General features: G+C 29.8%; 1 protein-coding gene across 4 annotated transcripts; it reads right to left on the bottom strand.

Moving 5' to 3' along the window:
* Positions 1–3,238: 3,238 nt before the first annotated feature.
* LOC122633000 (transcription factor Sox-10-like) lies at positions 3,239–17,642 on the bottom strand. Of its 4 annotated transcripts, none has more exons than XM_043820394.1 (6): positions 17,402–17,642; positions 16,930–17,067; positions 11,569–11,715; positions 4,649–4,982; positions 3,960–4,258; positions 3,239–3,504 (listed from the first exon to the last, which is right to left on the bottom strand). In XM_043820394.1, the coding sequence occupies exons 2-6, from the start codon at positions 17,016–17,018 to the stop codon at positions 3,249–3,251; spliced, it is 1,125 nt and encodes a 374-aa protein (XP_043676329.1). In that variant the 5' UTR covers positions 17,019–17,067; positions 17,402–17,642; the 3' UTR covers positions 3,239–3,248. The 4 variants fall into 4 exon arrangements, with proteins under 4 accessions (XP_043676329.1, XP_043676331.1, XP_043676330.1 ...); XM_043820396.1 differs by having other exon boundaries at positions 11,569–11,697; XM_043820395.1 differs by having other exon boundaries at positions 16,930–17,033.
* Between the last annotated feature and the right edge of the window lie 276 nt (positions 17,643–17,918).

The raw sequence follows: 17,918 nt of genomic DNA, 5'->3' as shown, positions 1-17,918 counted from the left end.
GATTTCTTAAGACTCAGCTCTCTCCTCTCGTCCCTCGCTCACAAAAAAAAAAAGAAAAATTCTATTTCTTTTTTTTAGTTTTTATCATTTTATTTCTCGTTCAACTCGTTTTCTTCGAGTTTTCGTTACTTCTTTTTTTTTCGTGCGACTTTGTTTTATGTTTTTCAATATTCGCGTAATATCGAACGTGAAAAAACGTGGACTTTGCTAAGTGAAAATAAAAAGGAAAAAAAAAAAAGAGAGAAAAAGAAAATTGACAAAGAGAGAGAGAGAGAGAGAGAGAGAGAAGAGAATAGCAAAGTTCGCTAATACTTTTATTTCGTTTCATTTTAATTCATATTGTTTGTTGATCTACTTATTTATTTGTTTTTATTTACTTTCTTTTTCCTTTCTCCTTCGTTACTACATTCTTTTCGAATACGTAATATTAATTTTATTTTCACACGTCGAAGGATCGAAAAAATAAATCGATAGGATAACATTTGATATATAGATCCTCGTGATATAGATCATCGTATATCCTTCTTTATTCCTACGAACTAACACATACAATTCTTATAAGTTACAAATCTTTTTTTCTGTTTTCTTTTTTTTTCTTTTCTTTATTAGTTCGTCTCTGTCTATGTTTGCTCTCTCTTTTTCTCTTTCTCTTTCTCTCTCTCTCTCTCTCTTTTTATCTATTTATCATTTCGTCTTTTTCTATCTATGTATATAGTTCTACAAGTTAGTTCAAATATAATAAAATAATATTTATATAAAATATAATAAAGAGAGAGAGAGAGAGAGAGAGAGAGAGAAAGAGAAAAAGAAAGAGAGAGTGAGAAAAATGTATATATATATATATATATATATATATATATATATACAGGGTGGGCCAAAAGTTGTTAGGTGGGCCAAAAATTTAAATAAAAAATTTTAAAACCCTTCAGGCACAAACTAAGCAGATATTTTTCACGGCGATTTCACGATCCATAAAAAAAAAAAAAGAAACGCAGAAACAAAAAATGGAATCTACGATCAAAAAAAGAAAAAGTCTCGAGAAAGAATCGATTGCTCGTGTTTTTATCTTCCTCTGGTTTTATTTATTTTTTTTTTTTTTTTTTTTTTTTAATCATCCTTAAGAATCTTTTTTCGATCGACCTAAAGAAAGACAAACCTTTGGCACGCCCTTTAATAAAATAAATATCTAACGATAAGTACGAAAGCACGGTATGTAGAACAGCTGTAGACGAATGTGCTAATTGACGTCTTTTTAACGTTAGATTAAAAGAAACCAAAACAAAAAAGAAGAAAAAGGAAACAAATTCTACTGTGCTCTTAATTAACTAATTAATTAATAATAATAATAATAATAATAATAATAATAACGATGATAATGATGATGACGACGACGATGATGACGATGATGACGATGATGATAAAGAAAAATTATAAAGAAGAAGAATTTGAAAAAAAATTATCGAAAGACGAGAGGTGAATCTGCGAATTATAATTTATTGATCGGGTAAGAAAGAAAAAGAAAAAGAAAAAGAAAATGAATAAATAAATAAATAAAAAATACGCGATAATCTCTGAATGAAAAAAGAAAAGGAGAAGAAAGATTGAAATAAATAGAAAATAAAAAAACAATAATAATAATAAATTCACGAGTCGATTTCTTCTCATTCTCGATAAAAGTCGATGAAAACGATCAATCGTTGAATTTCATTGGATAGTTAACTAACTGCTGCCAAGAGAATATACGTACATACGTATATACATACATACTTACATACATTGATTTCTCTCTGGTAGTATCGCGCGAATCGACTCGTATTTCATCGGTTTATTTGAAGAACGTTCGCGTATACGACGTATGTATGTACAACGTGCTCGTGACACGGTGTATAATAAACCACACAGGCCTCTGTATCAATCATTATTTGATTTATAAAGAGTTCACAAGCTTTATATATATATATATATACATATACATATATATATAAAGCTCATGAACTCATATATATATATATATATAAAGTTCGTGAGCTCATATATATATATATATATATATATATGTGTGTGTATGTGTTAATATTATTAATTTTTAGATATTATTATTATTATTATTATTATTATTATTATTATTATTATTATTTATTATTTATTATTATTATTATTTTTTTTTGTTTTTATTACATTTAAATTTGTCGCAGGCTATACATATATACATGCATACACATATGTATATATAGATACATATATATATATATGTATGTATATATGTATATATACAGTACATATATACGTAAGTATGTGATCAACAGCTCCGGCTGTTTGTTTAGCCTGAAATTCTTCGCTTTGGAATGGCCGCCTGTCATGGAATGATGTCATGGAGTATGTCAATTTCTTACTTCACTTCTATACTACTATTAACACTACTACTATTAGCACTATTATTATTACTATTACTACTACTATTATTACTAATATTATTATATTTACTATTACTATTATTATTACTCCTATTACTACACTTCTTCTTTTCTCTCCGTTGAAAAAAAAAAAAAAAAGAAAAGAGAATGAAAGAAAGAAAAAGAAAAAGGAGAAAGAACGAAATAAACAAACAAAAGATTCTTACCACGAACTACGAGAATTTTTTTCGACGCGAGTACTGCTAATACTGTAATTTTTTGTCACTCGAACGAACGAATTTGATGCAGGGAATTAAAAAAAAGAAAAAAAAAAAGAAGGGAAAGTAAAGTGAAAAAAAAAAAAAGAAAAGCAGAAAAAAGAAACCAGCAGAGAAATATTTTGCGAAACTCGAAACGATCGATCGATCGATCGATCGATTTACCTTCCTTTATTATTATTATTATTATTATTATTTTTTTTTTTTTTTTTTTGAAACACTCGTCCCTCGCGAATGATCTTTCTTTCTCTCTCCAATCGACAAAGAAGTATCGCAAAAGAAAGAAAGAGAGAGAGAGAGAGAAAGAACAATAATATATACCACGGCGATAAAACAATTCTCGCTCGGCGAATTAACGATCGTATCGTGTTGATCACTTTGTAAGGAAAAAAAAAAAAAAAAAAAAAAAATAGAAAAAGAAGAAAAAGAAAAGAGCAAAAAGAAAGAAAAAAAAGAGAGAAAACAGAAACGTTCGGTTTCGCGAGAAAAAAAAAATTAAAGGGTAGGAGTGAGTGATGTGGGGATTGGGATGGTAGGGGTAATGGGTTAAGAAAAAAAAAAAATAAAAAATCTAAATTTATAAATAATTGGGCCAGGCCTCGACGCCGTATCGATGATATTGGGCATAAGGCCCAGAGGGTACATGTGTATGGCCCATCTGCATCGAATGATGTGGTGGATTGTGTAATGGCGCTATGTGACCAACCGGTGGCAATGGTGGCTGCAATTCGTGATACCTCACCATCTCTTGGGTTCTATCTTCCCAAGTTATTTCGTTGATTGAGTGTTCGGTACAATGACGTTTGCTAGGCCTTTCGGTTTCATCCTCGTATCTGTGAAACATACGTTTTACACGTACACGCACATACATACTCGACAGACAGACGGACACACAGATAGATAAAAAAAAATCTCGACGATAATTCTCAAATGAATTTAATTCAATAATTATAAATATATATATATATATATATATATATATATATCGTATATTATATTGTATTATATATATAATATAATATATATATATAATATTAATTTACAAAATAATTATAAATATATATGTGTATATATATTTATATATATTTATATTTATAATTATTTTATATATATATATATATTTATATATACACACGAATAGATTGTTGCTCGTTTTAATAATTTTTGCATCGTTTGTCATCGTTTATCTTTTAAAATCGTTTATCTTTAAATTTGCAAATTTGTCATCGTTTATCTTTTAGTCCTTCATTTATTATTATTTTATATCTTTTTTATTATTTTACTCTACCTGTTCAATATCCATTGATTCGTGGTAGTAGTTGATACAGGTGGATATTGCACAGGTGCAACCTGCGGTGGTAGATATTGGTCCAATTCGTTGCTCTCGACTTCGCACTCTTGTAAATTTAATGGAAGATTCAATCCAAATGTTCCAAGGCCGTTCAATTGACTCTCTTCGACCGGTAAACCATCCCCAACTTCGATATATCGAAAATCAACCCCAGATGGTTGTGGGGATTCGACCGACGTCGTACTGTTTACCAATTCTTGATGATAAAACGTATTGTTTTGTTGATGTTGATTACCCTATCAGAAAAAATACACGCGATATGTTTTTTTTTTTTTTTTTATTTTTTTTTTGTTTCTTTCCTTTGAATGATTCGATATAAACTAACGAAGATATTAAAAAATCAAATAAAATCATTCGGGAATATAATTAGACTCTAACGATTATATTATACGAGAGAAAATTTATTTAATAAATAAATTGAAGAATGAAATAAATTTATATACGAGTATTAGATAAATAAGAAATTTATGTGTAAATATTAAATAAATTTATATAAAAGCAAAATTATATCGATATTTAAGGTTTTAAAAGTAGATTTAAAAAAGGATTTACAAAAAAAAAAAAAGAAAAAAAACAAACAAAAAAATACATATATTTATATAATGATTTTTTATGTTTGTTTTTACCTGATTGACGTAATGTTGACCTCTAGGTGTTGTAGGTGGTGTTGGTAATGACAATCCTTGATTAGGTGTCGTAGATGGCGAAGAATTAGCACCGCTCTGAGGTGAATTTGGTCCTTGTACTCCTCTAGGACTCATATCCTCTTGTTTCAAGGACTTCGACACGCTAAAAATCAAATTACTTTGGCTTCTCGATGGTGAACTATCACGACCCGACGGTCCATTTGGTTTTCGCCGTCTAGGCTGATATTTGTAATCCGGATGTTCACGTTTGTGTATAACTCGAAGACGATCGGCTTCTTCGATAAATGGTTTTTTATCGTTATCGGAAAGTCGTCTAAAAAAAAAACAAAAATATGTGTGCGTCTATGTGAATATTAATTCGTTCGTTTAAATCGTTCAAATTCATATCACAATATTTGAAATTCTCTTACAGAAAAATGTACATACGTTTCTATTTCTAAAATTTCTGATACGATCAACCTTTCAATACTTTTTCTAAATTTTTCGTAAATTTGAAAACTTTTTCTCAAATTTTAGACTCGGTAAAAAGTGATTCGATTTACAAAATATAGAGGAGTGAACGAATTATCAAGTAAGATTTCCAATCGTCGAAAGAAAGAAAAATATTATAATTCCATAACAAATCAATTTTCGTCTCTTAAAGAAAATCAAAAAAAAGAGAAAAGAGACAGAGACAGAGAGAAACGAAAAAAAAAAAAAAAAGAAAAAAAAGACAGAAAGAAAGAAAAGGCCAACCCTTCGATTCCTCTCGATGGCGTCAAAAAAAAAAGAAGAAAAGAAAGAGAAAAGAAAAAAGCTGGGGAAGAAAGAGAAAAGGAAAGAGAAGAAAAAAGAGGAAAAACGGAGATGAGAACGAAGAAAAAGAAATGGAAAAAAAAAAAAAAAGAAAAGAATAGCCAAGAAAAATTACTCGGCGAAATTAAAGAAGGAAAAGAGGTAGAAGAACAAGAAGAAAGAAAGAAAGAAAGAAAGCAAGAAAGAAAGAAAGAAAAAAGGAAAAAAGAAAAGAAAAGAGGAAGAAGGAGAGAGAGAAAAATATTTCGCTCTCACGTCCTCTCTCTCTCACGAATAATTTCGAAAGAGTTGTTAGAGAGAGGGAGAGAAGAGAAGGAGGGATGATGATAGTGTGGTGGTGAATAACGTTAGATCACGTTAAAATTATTCAAGAAGCACGTTCACGCGGGTTCTGTTTTAAGCTGTCGTCGGATTAACGTGATTCACGTATGACGCATGCACCGCATATTCTGTTAAAGACGGTTCGGTTGAGGACTGAGGATGGAGAATCGAGGAGGTTGAAGAGATGAGGGGAGAAGATGAGGGATCGAAGAGGGAAGAAGAGGAGTTGGAGGGACGGAGGTCGTCGTGTAAAGAGTCTCGAACGTTTCTATCACCATCCGATTCTCTCTTCTTTCGAGGAAGAGTGAAGAGAAGGTGCGACTTGCGAGATTGCGTCTGGTTAGTGTTCCTGGACTGGCGTTAAGTCTCGAGGAGTCTAAGCTCGTAAAGAACGCGCGAAAGGCATAACCATAATGTGTATATATGTATGTATATATATGTGTGTGTGTGTGTGTGTGTGTACTCGAGAATAAGAGAGAGAGAGAGAGAGAGAGAGAGGTTTTGTGTTTACGTTCCCACTGGGCTCTCCTTAAAGACCCCTAAAGAACGATAAGGTTTTCCGGTATAATATGGCGTCACGAAGTGTTCTTAAAATTTTTCTTTTTTTTTTTTTTTTTCTTTGTTTCTTTCTTTCTTTCTTTCTTTTCTGTTTTTTCCTCCTTTTTTTTCTTTCTTTCTTTCTTTCTTTAATTCTTCTTATTTATTTATTTATTAATTAATTAATTAATTTATTTATTTATTTATTTATTTATTTTCTCTTGATATGTACGCATGCATAGGTCTCTCGTAATTTGATTTCCAATCGATCATTTCACCATCATTTTTATCAGAGAGATACTCTTTTCTTCCCGACGAACGAAAATGTTCGAACGTTCCTTTGTTCCTTTTATTTCCGGTGTACGTCGATCGAAATTTTATTCTCTTTCTTCCAATATCCTTTCTAATCGATCTAATTTCTATTGTTCTTCGAGCAATTGGATTTCCGTACTTACGAACGAATTTATTGAAATAAATCATTTACATCAATCGTTGGCGATTTATTTTCAATCTGATTTTCAATCGTTCGTTCGTTCGTTCGTTCGTTCGTTCGTTCGTTCGATCGAATTTTTTTAATTTAATGTAATCGTTTAAAAAAAAAAAAAAAAAAAAAGAGAGAAAAAAAAAAAAAGATAGACAAAATTTATTTAGCTTCATTCAGTTATTTAACTCGTGGTTGTTATTCTAATAAATTCTAAGAAGATCTAATCTCGTTTTAATTAATCTTCTCTCTCTCTCTCTCTCTCTCTCTCTCGTTTTCTTAAGATAGAATAAGAAGATGAAAATCAGAACAAGAAATAGTTTCTTCGAATGATAAGAATTAGAAACTAAACCGAGAATTAGAGACGTTGCTTAGATTCTTATCGATCTTATCGATCTTACTCATCTATGAACTTTACTCTCTCTCTCTCTCTCTCTCTCTTTCTCTCTCTCTCTCTCTCTCTGTCTGTCTCTCTTCCTCGAAATAGCAATATACTCGGTGTCTCTGTCTCTTCGAAATTTAAATCCCACGTCTTGCAGAGCTCTTGACCAGCTCGAATGTACGTATGTACATTAAAAGCAACGTTTTGCATCCTCGAGTTTAACGGATATATGTTTTGTCATGTCTTTAACAGCAGAAAGAGAGAGAAAGACAGAAAGAGAGAAAGAGAGAGAGAAAGAGAGATAGATAGAGTGTGACAGAAAGAGAGAGAGAGAGAGAGAGAGAGAGAGAGAGTAGCATCTGGTCAATGGACTCTGTCTCGGGTTGACGTTTTTTCTTTTTCTTTTTCTTTTTCTTTTTCTTTTCTATCTTTCTTTTTCTTTCTTTCTTTCTTTTCTTATTTTCTCTTTTTTTTTTTTCTTTACCCTCCTTCGGCCTACCAACCAACGATAGACTTCTCTTCGCAGCCTCTTTTTCAAACGCCAGATGCAACCCAGGATCAACCAATTAGGTTTACTACACTCTTCTTGACTCTCTTATCATTGAGTATCGTCTCTCTTTGATCGAAATTCGATCTCTTTTTACGTTCGATACAACGAACGATTTCGTTATAAATCCTCGATAATATAATTAATTGCGTAGATCGCTAACAAACTTTTTTTGTTTATACATATTAATATTTATATATACATATGAATATTATAAAAATATATATATATATAAAAGATATAAGATAATATAAAAAAACGGATGTATAAAAATAAAAAAGAATATGTAAAAAAGTAATTAAAAAAAAACATTGAAAAAATAACAAAAAGATTCAAAAGAAACGTCGCACTTGGTATTCTCTCCATTCAATTCTTACAAATCATCTTTGTTATCTTCCTTTCTTCTTTAAAAAAAAAAAAAAAAAAACAACACTTAATTCTCTAAGTTATTCTATCATATAATTAAATAAAATAAAACTCCTCCCATCCAATCGCCAATTTCCCACATACATATACACGTACACAAAATATATACACACACTTATATATATGTATGTATATATATTCAGATATCCAGGTGTAACTATATTGGTGACAGAAATAAATCTCTACCATTCTCGTAAGAGTTTTCGTCCACGTACGATTCGTCCGTTTGTAAGGTATCACCATTGAAGATATTAGAAGGCGTGTTTGCCGACAAAAAGAAAACAGATATCACGGTTCATCCTTGGCGCGTGCTGGCAGCTGCCGGCCGGTTCCTGCTTGAGATAAAGGCCCACCATCAAGACTATCTATCTCATAACAACAATACGTTCCTTGTCCCTGTCAGGTGAATTTTTCCGAACCTGCCATTTCTTTTTTCTATTTTTTTTTTTTTTTTTTTTAATTTTTTTCTTACTTTTTCTTACTTTTTCTCTTACTTGTTCTTTCTCGACATTTTTTTATATTTTTTTTTTTATTTTTCTTTTTTATTTTTCTTTTTTATTTTTTCTTTGTGAGAAATATATATATATATGTGTGTGTGTGTGTGTGTGTATTAATATATTGTTGATTATTATCTTAATTAAAAATGTTATTATTGTTTCTTCTGAGATCCTTCTTTAAGAGAATTAAAATTTTTTTAATAAATATATGAACGTCTATACAGACGCTATCTCATCTTTATTTGAATCAAAATAATTTCTAAGATTTTTAAAAGAAATCTCCAATAAACACGACTTCGAATTATCTAATGACCCGGATATTTGAGAAAATCAAATACGCGAAGATTATTCAAATTAAATCAATATCAGCGATTTTTCAATGAAACTCAAACAAACGCCATTTCGAATTATCGATTAGAAAAAAATATTTCACACGTTTAAACACTTCGTCCCCCCCCCCGATTTAACATTTCAATCGTTCTTTCCATTGGAACGGTCACTAAAACTTTACTGACGATAATTCTCAAAATAATTTACATCCTCGGTAAAAAGTGTTAATTGACGTTAGGTCCATTTTAAAGGTGCTAAATAATTACTTTTTAAGAAGTTAAAAAAACTCTTTAGTAACCTTCTTCTTTCTCTCTCTTTCTTTCTCTCTCTCACAAACACATACATAATACACACTCTCTCTCTCTCTCTCTCTCTCTCTCTCTTTAATTTCAAAATTCTTTTAATCGTCATTGAATTTTTATTGAAGATAAAATAATCGAAAATTGATATTATATTCCATAGATATCCCATAAAAATTCTTCCGCGTTTATTCGTTCCACTTTCGAGACAAGTCGAACGAACGTTTCGTTGGGAAATCGATCGGCTATCGGATCGACTATCGGAACGGATCGGATCGGATCGGATCGGATCGAATCGCGATCGAGTCGGTATATAATAAAATGATTTTCGCTATGGGGGGCCTTGTCGGCGGGTCCTCTGATGATCTCTTGTGAGACTCGCTGGGGGCCCCTCGTTAGGCCCAACCAGGAAATGAAATCGTCTTCGAGTCATCTTTTCTCTCTTTCATTTTCGATTTTACTTAGTCAAATACGTATAACTAAATTCTGTCCCTTTCTACTTTCACAATTTGATGTAACATAAAAGAAAACAGAATATCTAATTTTCTATGGCTTTCAAAGAAAAAAAAAAGAAAAAAGGAAAGAAAAAAATTATAGTTTCTAACGATGTATAATTAATGATAATACGGTATTATTTTTTATATATATATTTATATCTGTGAATCATAATAAAATTATAATTTTCGATGATATATAATAAACGATGATAAAATATTATTTTGATATACATATATATATATATATATATATGTATAAATGGTAATAAAAATATTAATTTTATTTAATCAATTTTCGTTGACAATTTTTTTAAAAGAAAATTGTAGACTATCGACTGTAATGTTTGAAATATAATATCTTCGTATCGAGCGAATTATATTTTTTATCTTATAGTTTAATTTACAAAAAAAATATATATATTTTTTTTTCTTGTTATTTTGTTTTTTTATATATATATATATATACACATATTTAATTCATAGTTCGAATTTTATTTCGTAATTTTTATTTTCGATAGATTTTTCATGTTTTTCAAGGATCAAGATCATACGAAGTATCAGTTAGATGTTGAATATATTCGTCACTCGTAAATTCAACACGATTCACATTACTTCTTTCGAGCAACAGAGACACTTGTAACATACCACGTGTAGCCTTTGGCGCCACGTGGTAAGAACGTGTCTTTAATATTATATATATATATACACACACACACATATGCATATCTGTTCGTAAAAGAAAAAAAGAAAATATATAAAAACAAAAACAAAAAAAAAAAAAAGAAAAATAATGATAGAACTAAAGTGTCCCATAAAATATATCATTTTCACGTACGTATCATCTAACGAATCATTTTTTGTATTAATCACTATTTCTATGATACTTTATTAACTAATATTAAAATATTATTAAAATAAAAAATAAAATCGATAAAAAAAAAGAGAGAAAATATCCTTATCTCTTTCACACACACACACACACGCGTATATAAATATATATATATATTTTTTTTTCCACGAAGTAAAACGCTCTTGCTTAAAGCTTAAAGATCATGAAAGACGATTCTCCTCTTTCTACATGGCCGGGTGCTCGCAGCTTGCCAAGTTCGCATCTGTGAGAATCGTTCTTATCTGATCGAGAATGGAAAGGCAGCCGATTGAAGACACGTGGTGCCGATTAATTTTATCGGGACGGTGCCTTTCCGACTAACCGCGAGACGGAAATTCTTTAGCCGACACAAATACGATCGAATAATATGAAAACGAAATCAAATCTGTTATCTCGAGATGTTTCAAAAAGAAAAGAGAAAAAAGAAAAGAGAAAAAAGTAATCTTATATCTATTTCTTACCTATATCTACACTTATTCGTGAATAAAACGAATGATAAATGTGTTATTTAAAAATATCAGAAACGTGTATATAAATATATATATATATATATATGTATGTGTGTATGTATTTCCTATTATCTAAAATTTTCAAAGATCACTATTTTGTCATCATTATAATATATAAATATATATATATATATATATGTTTTTAATTATAGAAATATTTTTGTGTTACATTAAATGATAAATATGTCACTTAAAATATCTAATAATATACGTGAATTCGTTGATAGTAAATATATTTTAATAAAACAAAATAAAATAGTCGATTATCTTGTTCAGAATTATGCTCGAAGAAGATCATTATTTGATTTCTCGTCGTAACACTTTCTCTCTTCAATATTTTCAATAAAAAAAAGAACGTATATACATTTGATTAAACAGATCGAACTCACCGCCACAATTTTCCCAAAGTTTTCGAGAGTTCGGCGTTATGAAGTTGTGGATGTTGATCAGCCAGTCTCCGCCTGGCAGCTTGTGCCCATACCATGAAAGCGTTCATTGGTCTCTTCACGTGTGCCGCCCTTTTGTCGCCAGAGCCCCTGCAATTAGTAGACATTATCTTCATTGGAAGCGATTTGTTTTCACCTATCCTTCAAATCTTCGACTCGCTCGATCTTTCGTCTATTTAAAATAATAATAATAACGTGAAAAATACATTTTTTTATAAATATCAAGAATATCTTATTATTCGCTCCCCTTATAGAATGCAAAAAATAAAGCCAGAGAAAAAGAACAAAAAGAAAAGAAAAAGAAAGAAAAGAAAAAGAAGAGGTAGAAGAAGAAAATAAAATGATAATATTCCGCTAGATAATCCGCTGACTTGCAGAAGGAAATAAACGGTGGGCATCGTTTAAGGATTAGAATTTTTACCTAAACTCCCCCTACACCCTCCGACCCATCATCGTTTCTACATTCAACCCCCGTACCACTCTCCTGTAACACCACCAATACCACCATCACCGTCACCACCATCTTCATCACCATTACCACCAACCCTTCTCGTTTCTACCGATCTACCCAGCGAGCTTTTATTTCTAAGGCTCGCCTTAAAATAACACTGCCGATGTTAAAACGTGTGACGGCTTTCGAATGGGACGTATCCCTTTCTTTCCAAGAAGATGACTTCATAAAACTTTAACCCTAGGTCCTGAACGAGAACGTGACGGACGTGATTGCTGCCACCTCTGTCTTTCTTTCTTTCTTTCTTTTTCTCTGACTCTCTCTTTCTTTCTTTCTTTCTTTCTTTCTTTCTTTCTTTCTATCTATCTTTGTATCTATGTCTCTTTCTGTTTCTCTCTTTTTCTTTCTCTTTCGTGTTTTCTTTCTTTGATTAATCGAACTTCGTTCCGATCATGCTCGGTTCGGTTTCTTCCTTTTTATTCTTTTTCTGATCTCTTTTTTTTTTTTTTCTTTTCTTTTCTTTTCTTTTTTGGTATATATTGCATATCGAAATGTAAAATTGTCAAATTGGAGAAGTAGTTTTTATATATGTATATAATTATAGATAATTGTAGATATATATATATATGTGTGTGTGTTATATATAAATAAATATATATAAATTATGTTTAATATAAAAATATAATATATGAATATTTGTTATACTGTATATGTAATAAATTAATGTAATATGTGTGAAGATACAACTGACGAAATATTGTTAAGAAATTTATTATTATCATTTCTTATTATATTTATTAGTAATTATTATAATACTCATTCTTTTATTATATTCAATGACATTTCAATAATAATAATAATAATTTTTATATAAACACGTATATACAATATTCCAACAATTTCGTCACTTGTATCTTCATTTCTATAATATATACCTACAATTTAATATAACAATAATTTATATATACACACACACATATATATATATATATATATATACACACAAACGAATCAACATGATTAATATAACATAATGGCAGATCGATTATTAAAAAAAAAAAAAAAAAAAAGAGAAAAAAAAATAGAGAAGGGAGAAAAAAATAACAAAATAATTGATCGATCGATCACAACGACAAAAGACAAACGGGCCGATAAAAATCGACATGGCCTTTAGAGGTATTCGAATAGAGTCTCGTATATTTTCGGGCTCTTTGAAATAAGAGGGGCGTTAAATCCGTGTGTAAACCGAAAGAGCCGTTTGTAATTAGCGTGGGCTCACTAACAAGGCGGTTTTCACGGCGATGGTTCGTCGCAAACGCAAAGCTTGGACGAACGCGCGCGCACGTTTATGGTTTACCTAGATACGCAAAAAAAAAAAGAATTTTTTAAGTCTTTACACCTCGTTTACATCGACTTACGACTTATGTTACTACTACTAACTACTACTACTACTACTACTACTACTACTACTACTACTACTATTACTATTACTAATGTTTTCGCTAATAAAACTTAGACCTAACGCGTTTGAAACATGACAACATTTCTAACACGCTTTTTTTCTTTCTTTCTTTTTTTTTTTTTTTCTTTTTTTTTTCTTAAAGCGAAAATCTTTTTGGGGAAAGTTTTTGAAACTTCTCTCGCAATAACATAGAATTAAAAGCATAGACTTTCTAATATAAATTAATGGAAATTTTGTTTGCTCTTTCTTTTTTTCGACTTTTGATTCTTTAAAGAGACGATATCAACACGTAAAAATTTAATCGCGATAGAGATCCCGTGGAAAAATATATTTATGAAAAATAAATAAACTCTCGTAATAATTTCAACTTTCCGATATAATACAATCGAATATCATACATTAACTATGTTATCAATTCGATATGAAAAATATAAAAATTTATTGATCTACGTGATCGAGAGATATCGATAAGCTAGATCATTCAAAAGGATTAAACAATTCAATATTCAAAAAATAATTACGATTGTCTGATGTTAATAAGAAAAGAAATTTTGTTATTGTTCAATTAATTTTTGTTTAATATCGATACTCTATCGATTTGATCGATACAATTAAATAATAGATAGCTATCGATAAATATGTTTCGTTAAATGTAAACTTTCAGGAGTTAATGTAAATATGGACGGTAAAAAAAAAAAATAAGAAGAAAGAAAGAGAGAGATAGAGAAAGAAAGAGAGAGAAAGGGAGATACATAAATTCTCATAGAGAACTCTCATGGGAATTAAAAAACAGTCGATTTTATCGGGCCCCCGTATCAGTAGAAATAAACACGGTACCCTTTACTACACATCCCGAGATAACTCATATAATTGAGAGTTAGCGATAAGCCGGCTGGCACGTAGACCGACGCCGCACGAGAGAATATATCCAACTCTGCATTTGTATAATCATTTTCAGATACGGCATTACGATTTTTAATTTGTATATTTTTCAACGTTCAATCTCTAAAAAAGAAAAAAAGAAACAAAGAATCCTTAACGATTAATTTTTAATTTTCTGGAAAAATCTGATCGCACTGGGATCAATAAATTTTGTAAGAATTTGAAAAGAAAAGAAAAACGAATGAAACAAGGAGATCGTCGACGAGTTAGAAATTTGTTAATCATCCCATTCAACCCCTCCACCTCTCTGTTCTTTCTGTCTAACGTTTGATTCGAAGAGAAATCGCGTGATGCTTGATAAAAAGATAAAAAAAAAAAAAGAACAGAAGAGAAAAATATGAAAAGAAGAAGAAGAAGAAGAAGAAGAAAAGTGAAAAGAAAAGGAAGAAGTATGTTCTCTGCCAAATAAAAACCGTCGTATAATGTATATAATAATAATGATAATAATTAAAAAAGAGAGAAAGAAATAAGAAAAAAAAAAAAAAAAGGAAAAAGAAAAACATTCTATTCAAGGTTCTAATCTCGCATTACCGAGAGGCAATTAGAAGACACCAGAACACCGTGCACTCTTTAGTTGCGTCATTTTTCTCGAACTTAAAGGCCATCGTCGATTATATCGAACGAGTTGTTACACACGGTCCGACGGGATGCTGCAATGTACCTCTTTGATCATAAAATCTTAATAGATATATATTTCTATGTATTAAGTAATATATTATATATAAATTTCTTTATATATATATATTAATATATAAATTTCTATACATTAAAAAAAAATATATATATATATATGTATTCTTTTTGCTTTTCTTTCTGTCTCTATCTTTGTCATTCTATAAACACACACACAGACACACACACACACGTGTATGTATATGTGTGTGTGTGTGTGTATGTGTGTAAATATTGTATGTATTTGCAGAAATTTTATTTTTAATTAAAAAAAAAAAAAAAAAAAAAAAAATTCCTTATTTCTTCTTTTCCTTTTTGTCAATTCTTGGAAACAGAGAACGCCACGTGATGTAAAAAGGAACGGTTTGAAAATAAACGCAGGAGAGTGAAAATCTAAGAGGAATAAGTATTATAAGACATTGCGATCGGGTATTAATTAGCTAATTTCCGTTAATTGGCAAGCGAGGACATTTTTCTTCGCTTAAGTCGTTTCCCAGGCCGTGGAAACGGGTGCGTCATAATTGAGTTAGCGTCACGTATTTTTAAAACCTCTCCTCCTCCTCTCCCCTTCCTCCCTCACCCCTCTCCACCCCATACTCCTATATCTTCCATCGTCTTTCTTCGCGTTTTCTTATATTTTTTTTCCTGTTTTTTTTTTTCTTTTCTTTTCTTTCTTTCTTTCTTTCTTTCTTTCTTTTTTTTTTTTTTTTGCAAACTTTTCTCTCTTTCAACACTTTTCACTTTTCTTTTTTCTTACACCTTGTATAAGTGTGACTAACTTATGATGATTCATCAAATAATAATCGTTATTTTTATTATTATTATCATTACTGTCGTTGTAATTATCGTAATTATTATTATTATTATTATTATTATTATTATTAATTCATGAAATAACAATAATGATGTTAGAGTGATTTGTAGATTGAATTATTTGGATTAATTGAATTATTGTTTGATTAATAAAATAGTGATCGCTGTTTTTTTTTTTTTTTATATCTATTTGTATATAATTTCATTATTTTTTTTTTTTTTTTTTTTTTCATAATTATCATGATTAATATCATGGTGAATTCAAATACGCGATAAGAAATATTGCAGACAAATATTGTCCTAATCATTCTAACGTAGTTTACAATTATTGAAAGAAAAAACAAGGCACGAAGTAAAAATAATAAAAAAATTAATTTCGAGATAAAACGAGACCGTTGCTCGTTCTACGCTAATGTTCAATTATCTTTTAACAAAAATTAGAAAAGATTAGAAACTTGTTTAACGTAGAAAAATATAGAGAGAAAAAAAAAAAGAAAAAAAAGGAAAGAAAAAGAAAACATATCTAAATCAAATAATCGAATTTGAAATAAGACGAGACCGACATTTACTCGACACTAATCCCGATTATTTTCCAACTAAAAATTAAAAAAGATTAGAAAGTAATTTAACAGACCGGGAAAAATACTAAGCAATACGATACAATAATTAAATTTGACATAAAATCCATACCGATATTTACTCGACACTAATTTCTATTATTATCTAAAATTAAATATTTCTAAAAATTAAAAAAGATTAGAGCTGAACGAAGATAAAATACAAAGTATAAATGATGAAAGAAGAACTTTTAAATTCGAAATAAAACGAAACAGATATCTACATACATACATACATACACACACACACACACACACATACTCTTTACGTTTTGTCCTTGATCTAATTTTGATTATCATAGTAATAATTAGAAAACGAAACGCAAAAATTAGAAAAACGAGCTTACTTAGTAGCAACCGGTACTAATGTCCAATCATATCCTTGAAGAACTTTAGCGACGGCAGCACTGATTCCTTCACCACCATTGGGCCCCATAGCTCCCGTAGACGTCTTTCCGTTATTGTTGTTATTATTATTATTATGACTAATATTATTATTATTATTATTATTATTATTATTATTATTATTATTATTGATACTCCCATTGTTAGAATGATTATTATTATTATTATTATTATTATTATTATTATTATTATTATTATTATGAGGATTATTAGCGTTATTGGAATTGTTCGTAGTAACCGAATTATCACCCATTATGTCGTTCATCATTACGCGATGAATTATTTTAATCGCGATCACGGAAATGTTCCAATAAACAAACAAACAAACAAACAAACAAACAAACGAATCAACGAACGAATGAACGAACGAACCAACTAACAGGAAAATTGTTTATATTATGTTATCTCACACACAGATAACGGTCATCGTCCGGTCCACACTTTTCTTCTTCTTCTTCTTCTTTTTCTTCTTCTTCTTCTTCTTCTTTTCTAACGTTCGAGTAACATCGATTTATCTCTCACGCTCATAATCGTTTTCTCGTGGTCATCGTAAAAGAGAAAGAAATAAATAAATAATATAAAATAAATAAGCGAATTAATGAAACGCAACCGACGAAAAGAATCATGTGTAACAATGTCTTCCGATATCACCAAAAAAAAAAAAAAAAAAAAAAAAGAAAAAAAGACGAGAAAAAAATGAAGAGAACCCAAAAAAAGAAAATTGAAATTGAAAGAAAACGACGTCACTTCGAATCTTCTTTCTTCTTCTTTTCTTCACCTAAGTATTTCCTTTTGTATAACTCGAAATGTAATGTCTCGATCGATATATATCTTGTCTCGATCAAATCATTATATTAATTATGTTCTCACTTAATGACGATTATTATATTTCCATTTCTGTCTCTCTTTCTTTCTGTCGTTACTCAATTTT

Source organism: Vespula pensylvanica, chromosome 11, assembly GCF_014466175.1.
Source record: "Vespula pensylvanica isolate Volc-1 chromosome 11, ASM1446617v1, whole genome shotgun sequence".
Classification (NCBI taxonomy): domain Eukaryota; kingdom Metazoa; phylum Arthropoda; class Insecta; order Hymenoptera; family Vespidae; genus Vespula; species Vespula pensylvanica.
Note: the sequence above shows the minus strand (reverse complement) of the source record. Positions and strands in the feature narration are given on the sequence as shown.